The sequence below is a fragment of the Pelodiscus sinensis genome, chromosome 4, assembly GCF_052426305.1.
Source record: "Pelodiscus sinensis isolate ZL-2025 chromosome 4, ASM5242630v1, whole genome shotgun sequence".
Taxonomy (NCBI): Eukaryota; Metazoa; Chordata; order Testudines; family Trionychidae; genus Pelodiscus; species Pelodiscus sinensis.
This window is the reverse complement of record NC_143055.1, coordinates 99,636,561-99,655,544: the sequence shown is the minus strand read 5'-3', so window position 1 is coordinate 99,655,544 and position 18,984 is coordinate 99,636,561. Positions and strand designations below refer to the sequence as shown.

The 18,984-nt window shown below is 45.7% G+C and overlaps 1 protein-coding gene across 1 annotated transcript in view; it reads right to left on the bottom strand.

The window, feature by feature from the left end:
* Window positions 1–3,883, bottom strand: part of QRFPR (pyroglutamylated RFamide peptide receptor) — a 69,311-nt gene extending 65,428 nt beyond the window's left edge. The window contains exon 1 of the mRNA XM_006125586.4: window positions 3,062–3,883. Within this exon, the coding sequence (XP_006125648.1) occupies window positions 3,062–3,401 (340 nt within the window). The 5' untranslated portion in view covers window positions 3,402–3,883. The remainder of the gene's footprint in view (window positions 1–3,061) is intronic.
* Window positions 3,884–18,984: the final 15,101 nt, after the last annotated feature.

Genomic DNA, 18,984 nt, shown 5'->3' with positions numbered 1-18,984 from the left:
ATAAGGAGTCTAATTCAAGTCTAAGAATCCCTCTAAGCATGAGGATGCCCAAAAGTTAGCTGTTGCAACAATGAGTCTAAGGGGTGGGGAAGCCAAAGCCCAGGAGCTGGATAGGGCCCCTGGCTGGCCTGGATCTGGCCCCTGAAGGTTGGGACTCCTCCCTAGCGTTGGTCGTGCTGGGGCAATGCAGCTCCCTCTTTCCTTTTCTACCTCCTGGCCAAGGTATGAGCCAGGATATGTCTGGTCATGCTCAGTAATTTGCAGACCTGGCCTTTTCTCTTTACACCCTTTCCTTCCTTCCACCTTCCCCGTCCCCACAGCGACCCCAGGCTGGATATGTTCCCTCTCCTCAGGGCTGCCAGCCAGGAGAGGGCTGGAGCCTGGTGTATTCCCTGTAATACACCAGCCAAAGGACTCATTTTTGTTAATAAAAGGCAAAGGTTTAAAGCCCATTAAGTTCAATGCAACTGTCTTCCAGAAGCTGTAGTTTACTCTTTTGCACTTGTCATCAATAATATAGTCTTCAAACCAAAAAAAAAAAAAAAAAAAATGTCCCCACCATATTAAAAATCAAAACTTCAGTTGACTGCAACTTTCACCAGATCTCAAACAGCTATTTCAAGCTGACTACAATCTGTTAATTCAGTCCAATAGTGATCTGATCTAGTAGTTCTTGTAACTTTGCAGAATGAGTACAACATTTAGGTTAGCGGATGAGATGTGGAGATTCAGAGCCCTAATCCTAAAATGCAATAACAGACTACAAACAAGTAGGAATAGCCAACAGCTCTGGAGCAAATAAGAAAAGTTACCTGTTATGAACAGAGACTTGCAAAGGTTTGAAAAATCAGTCCACCCAGCTATGAAAGCTTTCACACTACAGTAGTAATACCAATGAAGTGTTATAAAGCAAGGCTGCCAGGTCCCCTTGTACAGAAGATATTAGGGAAGAGAGAACTGTCCTTTCACAAAGATTGCTTCATTCTGCCCTCTATAGTCAAACCAATCCCCCTGTCCTAAGAGAAAAACAGATTCCTAAGAAAATATAAATCCTAAAACCTAAGGGCTGTGTCTAGACTGGCAAGTTTTTCAGCAAAAGCAGCTGCTTTTGTGAAAAAACTTGTCAGCTGTCTACACTGGCCGCTTGAATTTCCGCATGAACACTGACTTCCTACTGTCTGAAATCAGTGCTTCTTGCGGAAATACCATGCTGCTCCCGTTCAGGCAAAAGTCTTTTTGTGCAAAGCTTTTGCACAAAAGGACCCGTGTAGACAGCTCAGATTTGTTTTGCGCAAAAAAGCCCCGATCGTGAAAATGACGATCGGGGCTTTTTTGCGCAAAAGCGTGTCTAGATGGGCACGGACGCTTTTCTGCAAAAAGTGCTTTTGCGGAAAAAGCGTCCGTGCCAATCTAGACACACTGTTCCGAAAATGCTTTTAACGGAAAACTTTTCCGTTAAAAGCATTTGCGGAAAATCATGCCAGTCTAGATGTAGCTGAGGTGTTTTGTGGGTAGCAGAGGCAAAAGTAAGCAAATGCATGCTGGTGTGCAACTCTGTCAGGAGCAGGTTGAGCTGGGGCAAAAGCCAACAGGGAGCTATTTAAAGTAGTGATGTTAAATATCAGTTAATTGAATAGTTGATTAATCTCATGAACTCTTATCAGTTACTCGACTGTTCTATACTCCCGAGGGGGTGGGACAAGCAGCCAGTGTGCTCTGGCCCCACTCCTGAGAAGCCTCCTCCTTAGGGTGCCAGGAGAGAGCTGGTCCATGAGGGCGGGGAGGGGGGGGAGGGGAACAGTTTAAAAACCAGTTCCCTGCATGGACCAGGTGCCTGTCACTCCACGCTGCTGCCTCTGTTACAGACTGTTACAGAGGCAGCAGTGCAGGGTGGCACCAGCCACTGTCTGGGGGGGCCAGGTCTGAGCTCCCAAACCAGGTGCAAACTGGAGCTGAGCCAGGCTGCCTGCTCACCAGGCTCCTAATACCCTTGCTGCAGCTCTGCATTTGAAGTGTAGGTCCTGGACTTGGTGTGAGCCAGGACTGAGCTGGGCTGCTGGCCAGCCTGCTAAAAAATTTACTGGTGGCAGGGAATGCATATAGTCTATAGCAAAGCTATAAGCTTTTGCTTATCGGTTAATCAGCTACCCTATTACAGCCCTAATTTAAAGAGTTGGCAAGAACCTGGGTTTCAACAGGACAGTACCTGAAATTTTAAGTTACCTAGCTGCCCACCTGGGGGGGAAGTAAGGGGGCAGCTAATTAAATGCCTGCCATCTTTTGGGAGATAAAAGGTAAGTGTGATTTTTTTCCCCCAGAGAAAGTCCTTAAGAAGCGCTCTGGGGGAGCTAGGAAGCTGCTCTCTCTTCCCAAACAAAAGTTGGGCCCATAAAGATAAGGACTTCACCCACCTCGCCCCTAGGATATCCTGGAAGCTACATCGCTACAACCACACACCAGGGCCGTGTCCAGACTCAGGGGTTTTTTCGGGAAAAGTAGCCTTTTCCCGAAAAAACTTCCCCTGCGTCCAGACTCAAGCCGCGTTCTTTCGAAATTATTTCGAAAGAACGCGGCTTTTCTTTCGATGGCGGTAAACCTCGTTTCACGAGGAAGAACGCCTTCTTTCGAAAGTTCCTCTTTCGAAAGAAGGCGTTCTTCAATGTAAATAGGGCTTCTTCGAAAGAGAGCATCCAGACTCGCTGGGTGCTCTCTTTCGAAAAAGCGGATTGCTCTTTCGAAAGATCCGCCTGCAGTCTAGACGCGCTCTTTCGAAAGAAGCCTGCAGTCTAGACATAGCCCAGGTCACCTTTCACCTCATGCCTGCGCACGAGAGACCAGGGAGCAGGCTGCTCCACAGGACCAAGGTGAAGCAGCAGCACCGACCGTCCTTAGCGCTGTGGGACCAAAGCGAGCCACGGGTCGTTTCCCTCCAGCGGGAGCCGCGGCGGGTGCGCTCGACGGGGCAGGAACACGCCCGCACCCTGCAGGGGCGCCGGGGGAGAGACAGGCGAGCTCGCCCTGACGAGGAGGGAGCGGGCCGGGTGACGAGGGGCTCACTCACCGCCCAGCCAGTTGGAGGAGATGTTCTGGAGCATGGTGAAGGGGACGCAGAAGAAGGCGATGAGCAGGTCGCTGAGCGCCAGGGAGCAGATGAAGATGTTGGTGACGGTCCTCATGGCTTTCCGGCGGGTCACCACGTAGAGCACCAGGCCGTTGCCGAAGAGCGCCAGGGCGAAGATGAGCACGCAGACGAGCACGAAGGCCAGCTTGGCGCGGCCGGGCAGCTCCGGGATGTAGACCAGCGGCCGCAGCCCGTAGAGCGCGATGAACTGCTCCCGCGTCACGTTGTTCTCCCGCAGCAGCCGGGCGAACCGCTCCGGGGTGATGTTGAGGGAGCGCATGGCGCGCGGCGGCTCAGGCGGGACCCCGGGGCATAGCGCGCGGCGAGCTGCACTCAGGCGCTCGCCCCGAGGGCTCTGCAGGGGCCAGTGCGCCCGCGGGCCAGGGGAGGGGCGGCTGCCTCAGTTACCGGGACTGGAGGGGGGGGGGGGAGTGTTTAGCAGTTAACCCTTAAAGGCCCAAGAACAATTGGACGCACTTGCGGGCTGGGGGAAGAAAGGCTCCAAGCCAAGGAGAGGAAAGAACCGAGGAGTGAACGTGGCGAGAGTCGCCCGCTCCTCCTGGCCCCTGGCTTGACCGCAACCCCACCGAGGAGCAGCCGCCTGCCCCGCCTCCGTTTAACAGCGGCCACAGCAGAGGCGAGAACCCCGCTGAAAGTTTGCAGCCCAGCTGAAAAGGAGAAGCGGCGCCGGCGGGCGCTTTATGTGGGGTGCCAGCCAATCAGCGCACAAAGGCGCCTCCTCCCCCCCCCCTCCCTACCCTGCCAACTCCCCCTCCGCCTCCGCCTGCTGGCGGAGCAGCTGCCTTCAGCGAGCTGCAGCCTCCCTTGGCCCGAGCCTGGAGGGAGCGGGCGGCTGAGGAGTGGGCTGCGCATTCGCACCGCCACTTCGCCGCTGGGGTTTTTGCCTTTCAGTCTTGCCCACGTTGTCGCGGGTGGTTAACAGTGATCTGCCAAGTAGCGCCTGCGAGTTCCATGTCTGTGTTATCCTTGCACGTCCCAGGATGCAATATTCTCAAAGGGGGGTGAAACACCCAGCCAAGTAGCTGGTTAGTGTGGGCTCCCTGATCCAGTGACTCCCACACCAACTGCCACCTTTACTGCTTGAAACAGTCATTTGTCTAAGTCATATGATTTGCCTCGTTGACTGTGGCTAGTTCGCTATAGTGGCTACCACTTCAGAACTGGTTGGACACTACGGCTATGTCTACACTTGCGGCTTCTTGCGGGAGTAATATGCAAATGAGGCTAAGCATGGCATATCGCCAAGCCTCATTTGCATTCCCAATGAGCCACCTTTTTTTCAGAAGAGGCTCTTGCGCAAGAAGGAACGTCTACACTGCCCCTTCTTGCGCAAGTAAAACCCTCTTGCGCAAAGCAGTTACACCTATTACTTTTCAGGAAGAACAAGCAAGAAGGGGCAGTGTAGACGTTCCTTCTTGTGCAAGAGCCTCTTCTGAAAAAAATGGTGGCTCATTAGGTAAGCAAATGCAGCTCGGCAATATTCCACGCTTAGCCTCATTTGCATATTACTCCCGCAAGAAGCCGCGAGTGTAGACATAGCCTATGGGTCTAAACCAGGCATGGACAAAATATGGCCCATAGGCTGGAGGGAGCCCCACACAGTCTCCCCTGTTTGCCCCATAACACCACTCAGAAATGCGGCTGCCTCCACCCCCAGCACAATCTCATTGGTCAGTTTCTGGCCACAAAGTGGCCAATGGGAGCTGCCTGTTTGAATAACAGGCTGTCAAGAAGAACCACACGTCCCGCCTCTGCTCAGTTACTCACACAAGCACAAGTCCAGGCAGGTTGGCTGGGAAATATTTTAAGCTCTGCAAGCCTTAGCTCTGCAGGCAAGCTGGTTTGACTGCTGGCTGGAAAGTCTCCTGGCCAGAGCGTACCTCTGGCAACCCCAACTTTTTGCCCCTCCCATCAACATGCCCAAGCCTGCCTCCCCCTCTTGTATGCCTACCACCTCCTAGATCTGGCACCCCAATCTCCTGCCCCAGATCACAATCCCCTCCTGCCCTAGGTCACATTCCAAACCCCTGCACTCCAGTCCCTTGCCCTAAATCACAATTGCCTCCTTCACCCAAACTCCCTCCCAGACTCCATTCTCCCTCCTGCACCCCAATCCCTTACCCCAAGCTCCTTTCTCCACCCAACCTCCATCCCAGACCCTGTATCTCCTCTATTAATATCATGGGAGAGTGCGGTTCTTGACCGTTTTCCAAAATCTTGGAATGGCCCCATCAAAAATTATTTCCCACCCTTGGTCTAGAACCCAGAGAGTGCAATGCCATAATTTACAATATCTTCTGAGCATGTCTCAGTAATCTTCTCTCCTTTCTTTTCCACTTTGTTTTTTTTCCCCTTTCAGTAGTATATTTAATTTTCTTAAGAAGTGCACCAATGTAAGAGAGCTTCTTTTGTCACCATTAGGGTGTAGAAATAGATATGATAGAGCTGACTCTCCACACTGAAGAACTACCCTATGGAGTGTGCCCAGAATTTATATAAAATGCATTACAAATATATAGTACAAGGCTTGAGATTTTCAAAGCATTCAGTGACCTATCTTCTATTACAATGAATGGAATAAAACACGATTTAAGAGTGAACTGTCAGTCCAAGGGTGAATTTCATCTCAACTGAATAATATATTTAGTGTATTGTTTCCATGGAAACAATATCTAAAATCACCTAAACCTTATAATACATTTTTTAAAAGCCTTAACTACATAGATATTTAAGCCTCTGTTGCACCATATAAAACTTTAATGTTGACACAATTTCAAACTAGAGTAAACTATTCTAATACATAAACAAGGAGTCTGGTGACATTCAAACACTAACAAATTAAATTAGTTAGTCTTTAAAATGCCATCAGACTTCTTGTTGTTTTTGCTAAAAAGACTAAGATTCATCTCTGAAATCTATTCTAATGTATCTTGTGCAACAGATTGTGTCTGCAATAGAGATTTGTACTGACACATAGCAGTGGATATCTTAGTATAGACAAGGACCACTGCTGTGTCTAGACTGCATTCCTTTTCCGTAAAAGGGATGCAAATTAGACACATCGCAATTGCAAATGAAGCGGGGATTTAAATTCCCCCCCGCTTCATTTGCATAAACATGGCTGCCGCTTTTTTCCGGCTCGGAGCTTTGCTGGAAAAAAGCGCCAGTGTAGACGGGGATCTTTCAGAAAATAAAGCCTTTTCTGAAAGATCCCTTATTCCTTTTTTTAAGAGGAATAAGAGATCTTTCGGAAAAGGCTTTATTTTCCGAAAGATCCCCGTCTAGACTAACACTTTTTGCCGGCAAAGCTCTGAGCTGGAAAAAAGCAGCAGCCATGTTTATGCAAATGAAGCAGGGGGGATTTAAATCCCCGCTTCATTTGCAATTGCAATGTGTCTAATTTGCATCCCTTTTACGGAAAAGGAATGCAGTCTAGACACAGCCCAAGTGTTTGAACTTAAACTGGCATTCCAGATAAAGACATGAATTTAAGAAGGGCATTGTTGAGTTCCATTTTAATTCTCACTCAATGAGAGTCACACCATGTTCAGTCAGTACCCTAGGCAAAATTGATTTTCCCAACTTTCAGTGATGCAACCTTACCATGTGAGCTGAACAACAGATTGTTTTCTGACATATACATCATCCCTAGTAATATTTTAAAATTCTGCAATCAGAAATTAGTTGACAATTTTGCTGTGCTAACTTTTGTAGCAATAACTTTCCTTTTTGTCAATGCAATAGTAAAAATATCAAACCTAAGGGAATAGCAGTGGTAGGGAAAAGATGCTGGTCATTTTGCTGACCATTATGCCATACTTATAGCTCTTTAATAACCCAGCATCATTAAAAATAATGAATAACACTCAGCTCTTCTTCATTCTGACCCTTTACACAAGCAATCATTCCTTGAAACTGTACAAAAACTGTAGCAGGAGCACTCTATTCATTATGTGCTTGATAGCTAGTTTCAAAAGAAAAATCTAGAATAAACATTACTTCTAGGGCAGTAAATGTTCTGTTAGAGTAAATAAATGTTCTCAGCAATAATAAATACAGTTTGACCCATATTGTGATGGCTGACCTACAGTGAGATCATTTCCTATGCAGTAGTTATCATTACAGGTGTAACAGTGTATTTCTCATTATTTATGGAAATATGCTTATTAATATGCATAACTGGAAAATGCTTTATGCAAAATACTTTGCGGTACCATTGGAGAAGTTGTAATCGTCTGAAAGTTTCTGTTATTTGGATACATGTACCATTTCTGTATCTGAAATTAGGAATACTGATTGCAAATTTGTTAATGTGTTCATAGATGAGAAACTAGCCCATCAGGAACAACTATGAAGAAGCCAGATACAGAGCTAATAGCCCACTATCAAGAGACAATTGAATCAAGAATTGTCTTCCTGCAGTCAAGTTACACTGCTCCTGACTCATGGACCCTCACCTCTGCTAGAATCCTTCTTGAATTTTGTAATTTCACAGGATGATGGGGGTTGGGGGAAGGCTTCCCAGCCTAGGGAGGTTTGGAGGCCAGAGTGGGTGAGCAGCTGCAGAAGTGGACAGGACTGCTCTGGTGTCTTTTCCTTTGGGGGAGGGCACTGGTACTGAACCAACTGGTCCTATCCGTGCTCTGGCACCGGCTCAATACCCTGAGGCCGGCCCCAGAGGTCCTGGCCAAACTCCATAGGATAGCTTTGGAGTTCTTTTGGCCAGGGCTGCACTGGGTCTTTACAGGGGTTCTGTCTCTTCCCCTGGAGGAGGGAGGCCAGGGCCTGATCTGTATGCACAGTCAGGTCCTGACCTTCCGCATCCAGGCCCTGCAGAGACTCCTCTTTAGTGCAGGTAGTCCAGCATGGAGCACTTTGAGGAGCGCCTTCCTCCGCCGCTTCCGAGGGCTCCGATACGACCAGCAGCTCTTTTTTCTTCACCCGAGGGGTCTTCTGCGAGACCTCTCAGAGCTGCCAGGATTCTACCAGGAACTCCTCTAGACCTGGAAGCTGTTCTCAGCAACCAGGTCCATCATGACCACCGAGGGAGTAGACCTCGCGGAGCCCCTGCTCCACAATCCAGCCTTGTGTGTGCAGGTGGCGGAGTCTCCTTCGGTGCACCGGAGGCTGATCCTGGCAAAAACCACTAAGGTCGGAGACCTCCTGGACTATGACAGGGGGGACTGGGTGGATACCCAAGCGCTCGCTCAGCGCATGGGGCTCTCCACCCCTCGCACCCCCCTGCACCTACTCCAGGAGGTGAAGGCGGCTTTGCCGCAGACCGCTTTCGATTTCCTGCAAAGAGCCCTGCAAGAGGGTATGCCCCGCCCCTCTCTTCCTGCAAACTCTCCGTCTCTTGTTATCAGGCCCCTGTTCCACAGCCTCTTCCCTCCTCCCCCAGGCCTACCTATCAATGGACCCTTAGCCAGCTTCAGGATTTGCAGCTGGTATGTTTTTGAACCGCACCAAGAAAACACTTGTACGCACTCGTGCTCCACACCCTGCATTTCCCCACCCTCGCGTCCCACCCCAACACTAAATGCCGGGACTCTCTGAGACCTATAGGGTGGGGAACTCCGATGGGTCAGCGTATATTCCAACCTAATCTCGCAGCCTATTGGGGACATCAGTTGGCAGCTCCTTCACGGAGCCATGAGCATGGGCGTGTACTTGGCGCAGTTCACCCCCATCCCGGACGCCTGCCCCTTTTGTGGCGTGAGGGAAAACCTGGTGCCTGCTTATCTTGAATGCGCCAGGTTGCAGCCCCTATTCCGGCTCCTCCAGAATCTCTTATTGAGGTTCTGGCTGCACTTTTCCCTCACACCTTCTTATCTATGCATACCCTAGCTGCAGGACCTCCTCGTCAACCTCCTCCTGGCCCTGGTTAAAGCCACCATATATAACACAGGAGGAGGATGCTGGATGAACGGGTTCCCTGCGACTGTGGGGCCTATTTCCGTTCCTCCCTAGTGTCACATATCCAGGCAGAATTCCTATGGGTAGCATCCACTGGCTCCATTGACAGCTTTGAGGAGCAGTAGGCGCTGTCTGGGGTTCTCTGCTCGATGTGCCCATCTGGTTCCCTTGTTTTTAACCTGTAACCTGCACCCCTCCCTTTAGTCATTATTTGTCCCCTGTAATCAGTTGAGCCTGGGTCTAGTTCTCTCTCCCGCAGGGCTGGGGGAGGCACTTGGAGCGGTGGGCGGGCTGTGCCTGCCCACCTCCCCATGGCCTCAAATAGAGCCTAGGGTAATTCTATAGAAAGTGAGAGAAATAAACAATGATTGTCTTTAGCTGGCTTTACAGACTGCCTAACCACCCCAAGAGAATACTTGAAAACACCTACAAACCAAAGGCATGTATTGAAAAATAGAGAACTGAGGGACCAAAGCCAGTAAAGGACATCTCTAGCCTGAAAAGAACTTTACCTAAAATAAGAACTAGGGTGAGAATTTGTAACAAATGTTCATAGTGGACGAGGCTTAGCTGGCATGTTTTGTTTTGTTTTGCTTAGTAACTTACTTTGCTCTGTGCATTATTATTTGCAACCACTTCAGTCCTATTTTTAAACCCAAATCACCTTTGTTTATTAATAAAGCCAGTGTAAATAATTATGAGGGAAGCAGCAATGCATCTCTCTCTAAGTAAGAAAAAGGGCAGACAACATGAAGTTGCTCTGTGTAAAACTTGATACAGCGTAAGACAGATTCATCAAGGGTTCTTGTCCTATTGGGACTGTGCACCTGGGGGCTGTGGCAAGTTCTTTTGACCGAGCCTGCCCAGAGCTGATCTGATCTCAGTATTACTCTGCTGTGGGCTGTGACCTACCTCTGTGTTAGTGCTGAAAGAGGCCTGACTCAGTGGTATTTCAGCATATCAAGTGACAGTCTCAAGGGGATTTCTGTGACCAAATCTATCACAGCTGTTATGAATGTACAGCAGAGCTGGCCCAAGCTATGGGCTGACCGGGCTACCGCCCAGGATGCCCCATTGTAGGGGCGCCTCACAGGGCTGCCAGACCAGGCGGGGCCATGCATGCGCCGGGCACCTGGGGGCGGCGCTGCGCTCCCAGGGCCCGGCGTGCACAAATAGCTCAGTCCGGCCCTGATATATAGTCTAATAGCAGATACAGTATCTGCACTGTGATCAGTACTTTTGGTTCTGATTCAGCAAAGCTCATGCTTAACTTGAATCATGAGTATTCTCATTGACTTAAATGAGTCTATGCACAGTCTTAAAATGACGCACATGTTTAAGTGCCAAGGGAAAAATGGCATACGCTATACAGCTTTTTTAAAAGTAAATAGAAAATGTATGCACATCACAACAATTTTTTTTTTGCCCTGTAATATGTTTTTAATCTTCTGAATTCGAATCCTAACACTTGGACTTGCAGAATCTCCAAAAGATCAGAATTTTAATTCAGGCATCAGGGTGTAAGTGGGAGCTGAAAGTGTGGGCAGTTATTGAAGGGTACAGTTAGTTGCATGGCTTGATGAGCTAATGGATTTTTATTCAAGACCCCCTAAGCCTCTAACATATTATTGGCATTTGGAGCAAAGTGGTGTATACTTTCCTCTGCCTCTCTCTAATCCTCTCTTCCATTCCTCCCATATATTTAGCAAGAGCTATTGCTTTTAGATTTAATGTCTCCTGTAACAGCATCAAGTTTAAAGCCATTTCAGACTTGTACTCTTATAGCAGAACTTAAAGCCTAAAGGGAGAACCATCTTCTGTGATTCAATACCCAATGTAGTGACCAGGTATATGTATGTTGAAGGGGGATGTTGATTCATTTTAATTATTACTAGCAGAAATACCCGGTGTCGACCTTGGGAAATATAGTAAAAGGTGTGATGAATTAACTTTGTCAATTACATTAACATAGCGTATTTTATTGGAAATACTTTTCTCTTATATATTACTTTAAGAAATTAACATAGCTAGTGCAATTGGGGCTTTGGGGGAACCAATTTTGAGATGTAACCAATCCAGTGATTTAAGATCAGTAGCGTCCGTGCAAAATTTGGTGCTTCTAGCTCTTACCATTTTGGAGATCTTTTGGGACAAACAAACAAACTTTTTCAGAAATATTTATACGATTAATTTTTTGGACACCAGACACTTTCCAAACACAAATGAAGGCAGTTTTTGACCTACAGTATTTAAATATTACTATAGCCATTCCTTTTGTCCCTATATTTCCTCTTGTATTAGTGTGATTACTTGCTATTGCAACTACTGTAATAGTTCAGTTTAAAATAGCAATAACTGGCAGTACAGCTGAAAATTTATAATCCACATATCCCAGATAATATATTCTGAGCTTGAAGCTGGGGACCAGACTTCTAGTGGACCATAAAAATGAATGTAGCCATTTGAGCACACAAAGCAAGTAAATGTACAGATAACACTTGGTTTGCATATTTACCCATTTGGGAGTATGTATGTGGGGTTTGCATACATTTCCCTCTATTTATGGACATTATAAAATCAACAAGCCAAATTGATATTACTGATCAATGTTTTAATATAATGAAATTACACCATGGATAAATGTGGTCCAATTGCAATATGACAATATTGGACATGATACAAAGTCAATGTCTCCTTTGGACTTGATATCAGGTCTTTTATACAGTAGATAGGCACAAATGCTCAAGGAAGAAAAGGGGCTTCTAAGTATCTCACAGTTTTCTTTCCAGCTCTCACTGATTTACCATGTGACTAATTGGTATGTTCTTTGAGCCAGTTTCCCTCTCTAGGAAATTAGTATGGTAATGTTAACTCAGACAGTAGTCTATTTTGTTTTAAATTGAGTTCCCCTCTTTCATAGTGAATATCAAATCATCTGCTTTTGATGTGGCTTGTAGTTAGACCAAGACAAAATAGTATGGAGTTACATAGCTCTTGTTGTTTTCACAGCTGCTCACATAACTTTTAGTAGCAGAAGCTAAAGTTCCCTTTCTCAGTTTCCTTGTTGTGCCATGATAGAGCAGAAGCTCAGAAATTATCTTCACATTGAAGAAAACAGTACATTTGTTCTCATATTCTAGGGCTATAAAATTGGCCTTTGCAACCAAATAGGCTTTTTATTTGTGATGACTTTTTTACTTTGTAGAAGTTGGAGGCTTAACTGCTGTCTCATATGCCAGAGACTGTTAACTACTTCCACTGAGTGAGTTTTTCAAGTCCTAGTTATGATCCTCCATATGTTTCATCATATAATCTAAGGCCCAACTTTGTTCCCATTAACCAAATGGAGTTTTCCGTTAACATCAGTAGGAACTGGATGAGGTCGCTAGAGGATATTTGTGTTTTTTAATGAATGTGTAATATTTTCATAGACTCATAGAGCTGGAAGAGTCCTCAGGAGGTCATCAAGTCCAGCCCCTCCCCAAATTAGGACCAACTCCAACTAAATCAACCCAGCCTGGGCTTTGTCAAGATTTTGAAATGCTGAAGAATACTATGAGTACAGGCAGTCCCCGAGTTACGTGGATCCGACTTATGTCGGATCCGCAGTTACAAACGGGGCCCTTCCTCTCCCTGGTCTCCAGCAGACCAGGGAGAGGAAGCAAAGCGGCGGAACATGCGGGCAGCGGACAGGGCTGTCCGCTGCCCACGTGCTCCGCGGCTTGGCTCTGCTTTGCTCTGCTTTGCCCCCCTCCCCCCCCCCTGTCCCTCTGGTCTGCAGACCAGGGGGACTGGGGAGCAAAGCAGAGCAAAGCAGAGCTGGGCTGTCAGCTGGGCTGTCAGAGCTGGGCTGTCAGCTGGCCGCGTGCTCCGCGGCTTGGCTCTGATTTGCCCCCCCCCCCCGTCCCCCTGGTCTGCAGACCAGGGGAACGGGGGGCAAAGCAGAGCAAAGCCGCGGAGCACGCGGCCAGCGGACAGCCCAGACGCGTCTGGGCTGTCCGCTGCCCGCGTGTTCCGCCGCTTTGCTTCCCGTCCCCCTGGTCTGCAGACCAGGTGGACGGGGAGCAAAGCAGAGCAAAGCCACGGAGCCCGAGGGCAGCAGGACAGCCACGGCGCGTCTGGGCTGTCCCGCTGCCCCCGTGCTCCGCGGCTTTGCTCCGGACACCTGTGGTACAGCAGCTGACTTGGGGATTTCTGGGGTTCTTAAGTTGAATCTATGTAAGTCAGAACTGGCGTCCAGATTCAGCCGCTGTTGAAACTGATCAGTTTGAGCAGCGGCTGAATCTGGACACCAGTTCCGACTTACATACAGATTCAACTTAAGAACAAACCTACAGTCCCTATCTTGTACGTAACCCGGGGACTGCCTGTACAATTATTATTGATTCAGACACAGCAGTGTAGAGGATAGTAGTTTCTAAGCCACATTTTTCATTCTATAAGATATTTGTGTGTCAGATGCACTGAAGTGTCATGTGTCCCGTCATGTTTCAGTCATCATTCCACAAGATATGCATATATGTGGATGACAGATTCTACTTGATAACCATCCAAAGCAGAGCGGACCAACACATGTTGATTTTCCATCACCTGAGTCAGATGCCACCAACAGAAGGGTTGATTTTTCCCCATTTGGAGGTTTGGTTCTGTAGTTTCTACATCGGAGTATTGTTCTTAAGACTTCTGAAAGGATGCTCTGTGCCTTGTCCCTGCCAGATTTTGTACGATGCTTCAGATTCTTAGACCTTGGGTTGACTGGTGTGGGTATCTTTAGAAATCTCACATTGCATGTTCTCAAATCTGCTGAGGAAGTGTTCTTAAACATATGCTAGGTTATCCTCCAAGGCTGCTATAATGAAATATATGGCAGAATTTGGTAAAACGGAACAAGAGACATACAATTCTCCTTTAAGGAGTTCAGTCACAAATTTAAATTAACCAAATATTCTTTTAAAGAGCACCACCAACATGGAAGCATTTCCTATTTAATGGTGGCCAAAGCATGCAGGGCATATGAATGTTTAACATCTGGCATGTAAATACATTACAAAGTCAACTGCAGTCGTGCCATGTGAACACCAGTTCTCCCTTTCAGGAGATATTGTAAATAAGAAGCAGGTTGTATTATGTCCTGTAAATGTAAACAAACTCATGTCTCTTGGCAATTGACTGAACTCAAGAAATAGGACCCAGTGGAGTTATAGACTCTAAAGTTTTACATTGTTTGAGTGCAGTTATGTAACAAACAAACAAAATCTACTTTTGTAAGTTACACTTTCATGATAAAAAGTTTGCCCTATAGTACTTGTGTGAAGCAGACTGAAAGATATTATTTCTATCATTTTACCAGTACAAATATTAAGTGAGCACTGTACACTTTGTATTCTCTGTTGTAATAGAAATCAATATATTGAAAATGTAGGAAAAACTACCAACTGAAATGTATTAAATAATTTGGATTTCTACTGTTTAACAGTGTGATTAATTTTTAAATCATGATTAATTTTTAAAGTTAATTGCATCAATTAACTGTGATTAATAACAGTCCTTAATCTAACAAATAGTTGTGTTTACAGCGGTAGTGCATTTTTCTCTGTGTTTCTAGTTGCCTATATCACCTTCCTGTTAATTAGCTGTATGTTTTTCATTTTTGTATCCTGCACATAAGGAAACTTTCCACAGTGGACAAAGATACAGTCAGACACAAGCTAGTCCCAATATTATTTCATTCTCCTCTTAACAAGCCTACTGACTGCTAGGTATGAGAAATGTGACCTCATACAGTAGTAACTAACCCCCAAAAATAGACCGTATCAACTGACGTTTATGGTGGTGGGTTATGGGTAATAGAGAACCCTTCCTGGGGAATACAACCACAGATGTCATGGATCTGGTCAGAGTGCAAGAATCAAAATTTTATAGCTTCAGTTCAAGAAGCAAAAGCAGGAGTTCCCTAGACAATACAGAATGTTAAAAGCAAATAGGGATGTTTCCAAAAGGTTACAGGTACCTCAAAAGACAGCTGCAGCTGGAAGTAAATGCCACAGTGAAATCTGTATGTTTTTCTAATTCTCAAATGTATTATCTATTTTTTTGTACATAGGAAGTATATTTTAAGCTACTATTACAAAAGTGTTTTTCAGTAGAGTTGATTGGAAAATTTTGTTTCTTTCTTTCCTCTGCCCCCATTGCACTGTCAAAAACTTCAATTTTACATTCCCCAAACTCCCAAATAAATAAATAGTTTTTGTTAAACAAAAAATTAGTTGAAAATCATGTTTTCCATCAAAATTTTCAGTTTTCAATGAAAAAAAGTGTTTAAAGAAAGTTGAAGATTACTTAAAAGGGTTTTGTTTAGTCAAAAAAAAATCTAGTTTTCTGTCCAAAAAAGGTTTGGAAGAAAATTTTCAAGCAGCCCTGCTTTTCAGTTGCATCTGACAATGCCTCTGTCAATTTTTATTCTACAGTAAAATTAGCACAACTAAGTCAATTTACAGATAACAATAGCAGAGTTCAATACTTGTGACACATTTTCTTAAATGAAACAATTCAAAGCTATCACTAGTTCTATTCATTAAAGTAGAAAAGATGTTTGGATGACCAGCAGAATTGCTTATGAAATCAGAACATAGAAACCAATCACAAATTATGATGAGTGGAGTCCTCAAAATGACGGAATTAAAATAGTATCTTAATCCAGGGGGAATTATTGCAAACTGCTTGTGACCATGTATTTCATATTTTTTATGGAAATATACAGAACTTGAATATGCTTTATGCAAAATATTTCTTGTAAGATATCATTGCAAAGCTCGTAATCTGCTAAATGTGTTTATTCTATTTGTGTGCCTGCATCATTACTGTATTTGAAGTTAGAAATACGATGAAAAAACCTGTTTACTAATCTAGACATTTTAAGTGAGGACCCAGTATCAGGACAATGATCCATGAATAGTCTTTCTTTTCCTATAAACCTGGACTAGGATTGATCCTGCAAATACATGTAGCCAGGCCACCTGAGGCTGAAAGCCATTTTGGATGCTGTACCACAAAAGTAAGTAAATTTTGAACTGAACACAAAAGATTCCTGCCTTTCGTTTCCCACCTTTAAATCTCTTTTGCCAAACAATGGGGAGGCTGCCAGATGCCAGGATACCCTAGTTTATCACCCAAGATGAGTACTGGACAGGGAAGGATTAGGCTCCATTTGGGAGGCCTCCCAGCATGTGAGAAGAGATGATTAGAACTGCTGTTAGGGTAAGAAATTGCATGTAACAAGTTTTGTGTGTTTTGTTTTATTTTGCTTAATAAATTTACTTTGATCTGTCTACTACCACTTGTAACCACTTAAATCCCACTTCTTAAACTTAATCATCACTTTTGTTTATTAATAAATGCACTGTAAATAATTGTTACCATTGATAAAGTGGCAACCAACTTAAGAACTTACTCTGAATAAAGCTTTATGCAGACTAAAATGGATTTATGTGGGGTCCTGGTCCCATTGGGCTGTGCACCTGGGTGCTGTGTCAAGTCCCTGTGACTGATCCTTTCCAAAGCTGAGCTGATCTCAGTGTCTCTGTTACTCTTATATGAGCTGTTACTCTGATGTGGGTGGTAACCCCAATTCTGTGCCATTGCTGAAGAAAATTGGAGGATCTGACTCAGCAAGACTGAGAGGTGGGGCACCCACAAAGGGCATGTAGGCAGGCTCAGTGACATTTCAGCGCATCCAGGAGAAAATCTCAAGGTCTCTCTGTATGATTTTCATGGGAGACTGTAATCACCCTGACATCTGTTGGGAGACCAATACAGCAGTACACAGACAATCCAGGAAGTTTTTGGAGAATGTTGGGGATAACTTCTTGGTACAAGTGCTAAAGGAACTGACCAGGAGCCATGCACAGTTTGATCTATTGCTCACAAACAGGGAGGAACTAGCAGGGGAAGGACAGGTGGATGACAATCTGGGAAGCAGTGATCATGCAATGGTAGATTCAGAATCCTGACCAAAGGAAGAAAGGCGAGTAGCAAAATATACACCCTGGATTTCAGAAAAGCAGACTTTGACTCCCTCAGAGAACTGATGGGCAGGATTCCCTGGGATGCTTACATGAAGGGGAAAGGAGTCCAGGAGAGCTGGCAATATTTTAAAGACGACTTATCGAAGGCACAGGAAGAAACCATCTCGATGCTCAGCAAGAAAAGCAAATATGGCAAGCAAGCAGGTTGGCTTATCAGGGAAATCCTTGGTGAACTTAAACACAAAAAGGAAGCTTACAAGAAGTGGAAAACTGGACTGATGACTAGGGAGGAGTATAAATATATTGCTTGAGAATGCAGGGGAGTTATCAGAAAGGCTAAAGCGCAATTGGAATTGCAGCTAGCAAGGAATGTGAAGGGTAACGAGAGGTTTCTACAGGCATGTTAGCAATAAGAGGATGATCAGAGAGGGTGTGGGACCCTTACTGGATGAGAGAGGTAACCTAGTAATAGATGATGTGGGTAAAGCTGAAGTACTCAGTGCTTTCTTTGCCTCTGACTTCACAGACAAGGTCAGCTCCCAGATTAAAACTAGCGAGTTTGCAGATGACACTAAGCTAGGGGGAGAGGTAGATACGCTGAGGGCAGGGATAGGGTCCAGAGTGACTTGGACAGATTAAAGGATTGCACCAAAAGAAATCTGATGAGGTTCAACAAGGACAAGTGTAGAGTCCTGCACTTGGGACAGAAGAATCCCAAGCATTGTTACAGGCTGGGGACTGACTGGCTAAGCAGCAGTTCTGCAGAAAAGGACCTGGGGGTTACAGTGGATGAGAAGCTAAATATGAGTCAACAGTGTGCCCTTGTAGCCAAGAAGGCTAATGGCATATTAGGGTGCATTACCAGCAGATCTATAGAAGTGATTATTCCCCTTTATTCAGCTCTGGTGAGGCCACACCTGGAATATTGTGTCTAGTTCTGGGCCCCACAGTATAGAAAGCATGTGGGCGCATTGGAGAAGGTCCAGCGGAGGGTGACCAAAATGATTAGGGGGCTGGAGCACATGACCTATGAAGATTTGGGTTTGTTTAGTCTGTAGAAGAGAAGTGAGGGGGATTTGATTGCAGCCTTCAACTTCCTGAAGGGAGGTTCCAAAGAGGCTGGAGAAGTGCCATTTGTCACTACTGTGAACAGCCTAACAAGGAGCAATGGTCTCAAGTTACAGTGGGGGAGGTCTAGGTTGGATATTGGGAAAAACTATTTCACTAGGTGGGTGGGAACGCACTGGAATAGGTTTCCTGGGGAGGTGGTGGAATATCCATCCCTAGAGGTTTTTAAGTCTTGGCTTGAGAAAGCCCTGGCTGGGTTGATTTAGTTGGGAGCGGTCCTGACTTGGGCAGGAGGCTGGACTTGATGACCTCCTAAAGTCTCTTCCAGCCCTATGATTCTATGATTCGAAAGGCCCTGGGACTCCCAACTGGTGCCACATTAGTACCAATGGTTGGGAGCCCTGGGCCCTTTAAAATGCCACCAGACTCCAGGTGTTGCAGAGGGCTCATGGGGGTGGGGGACATGGCACACTGCAGGTGGCACGGAGGGCTGCCAGCGGAGGCTAGCCCCAGCCCTACCCCTTCCAGGGCATGGATCCAGTCCTCCTGTCCCAGCCTGGCCTAACAATCCAAGGAGTCAGCCGCTTAGTCCCAGAGCTGCCTGTCCATAAAAGGATGAACTATTATAATTAGTGTTAAATTAAATCACGTATATTCTGTGCCTTTTTGTAGCTATCGTTTTCATCTTACTTTGAGTTCTCATCTGTTGTGCTGAAAAAAGAGGAATGAGAATAAGCCACACAATTTTCTTCTCACCTCTTCGGTTCAAAATTATTCTGCTCACAAACCATCCTGCTGCCTTTTTAAATTATTTCTCCTCCTGATCATATTTGC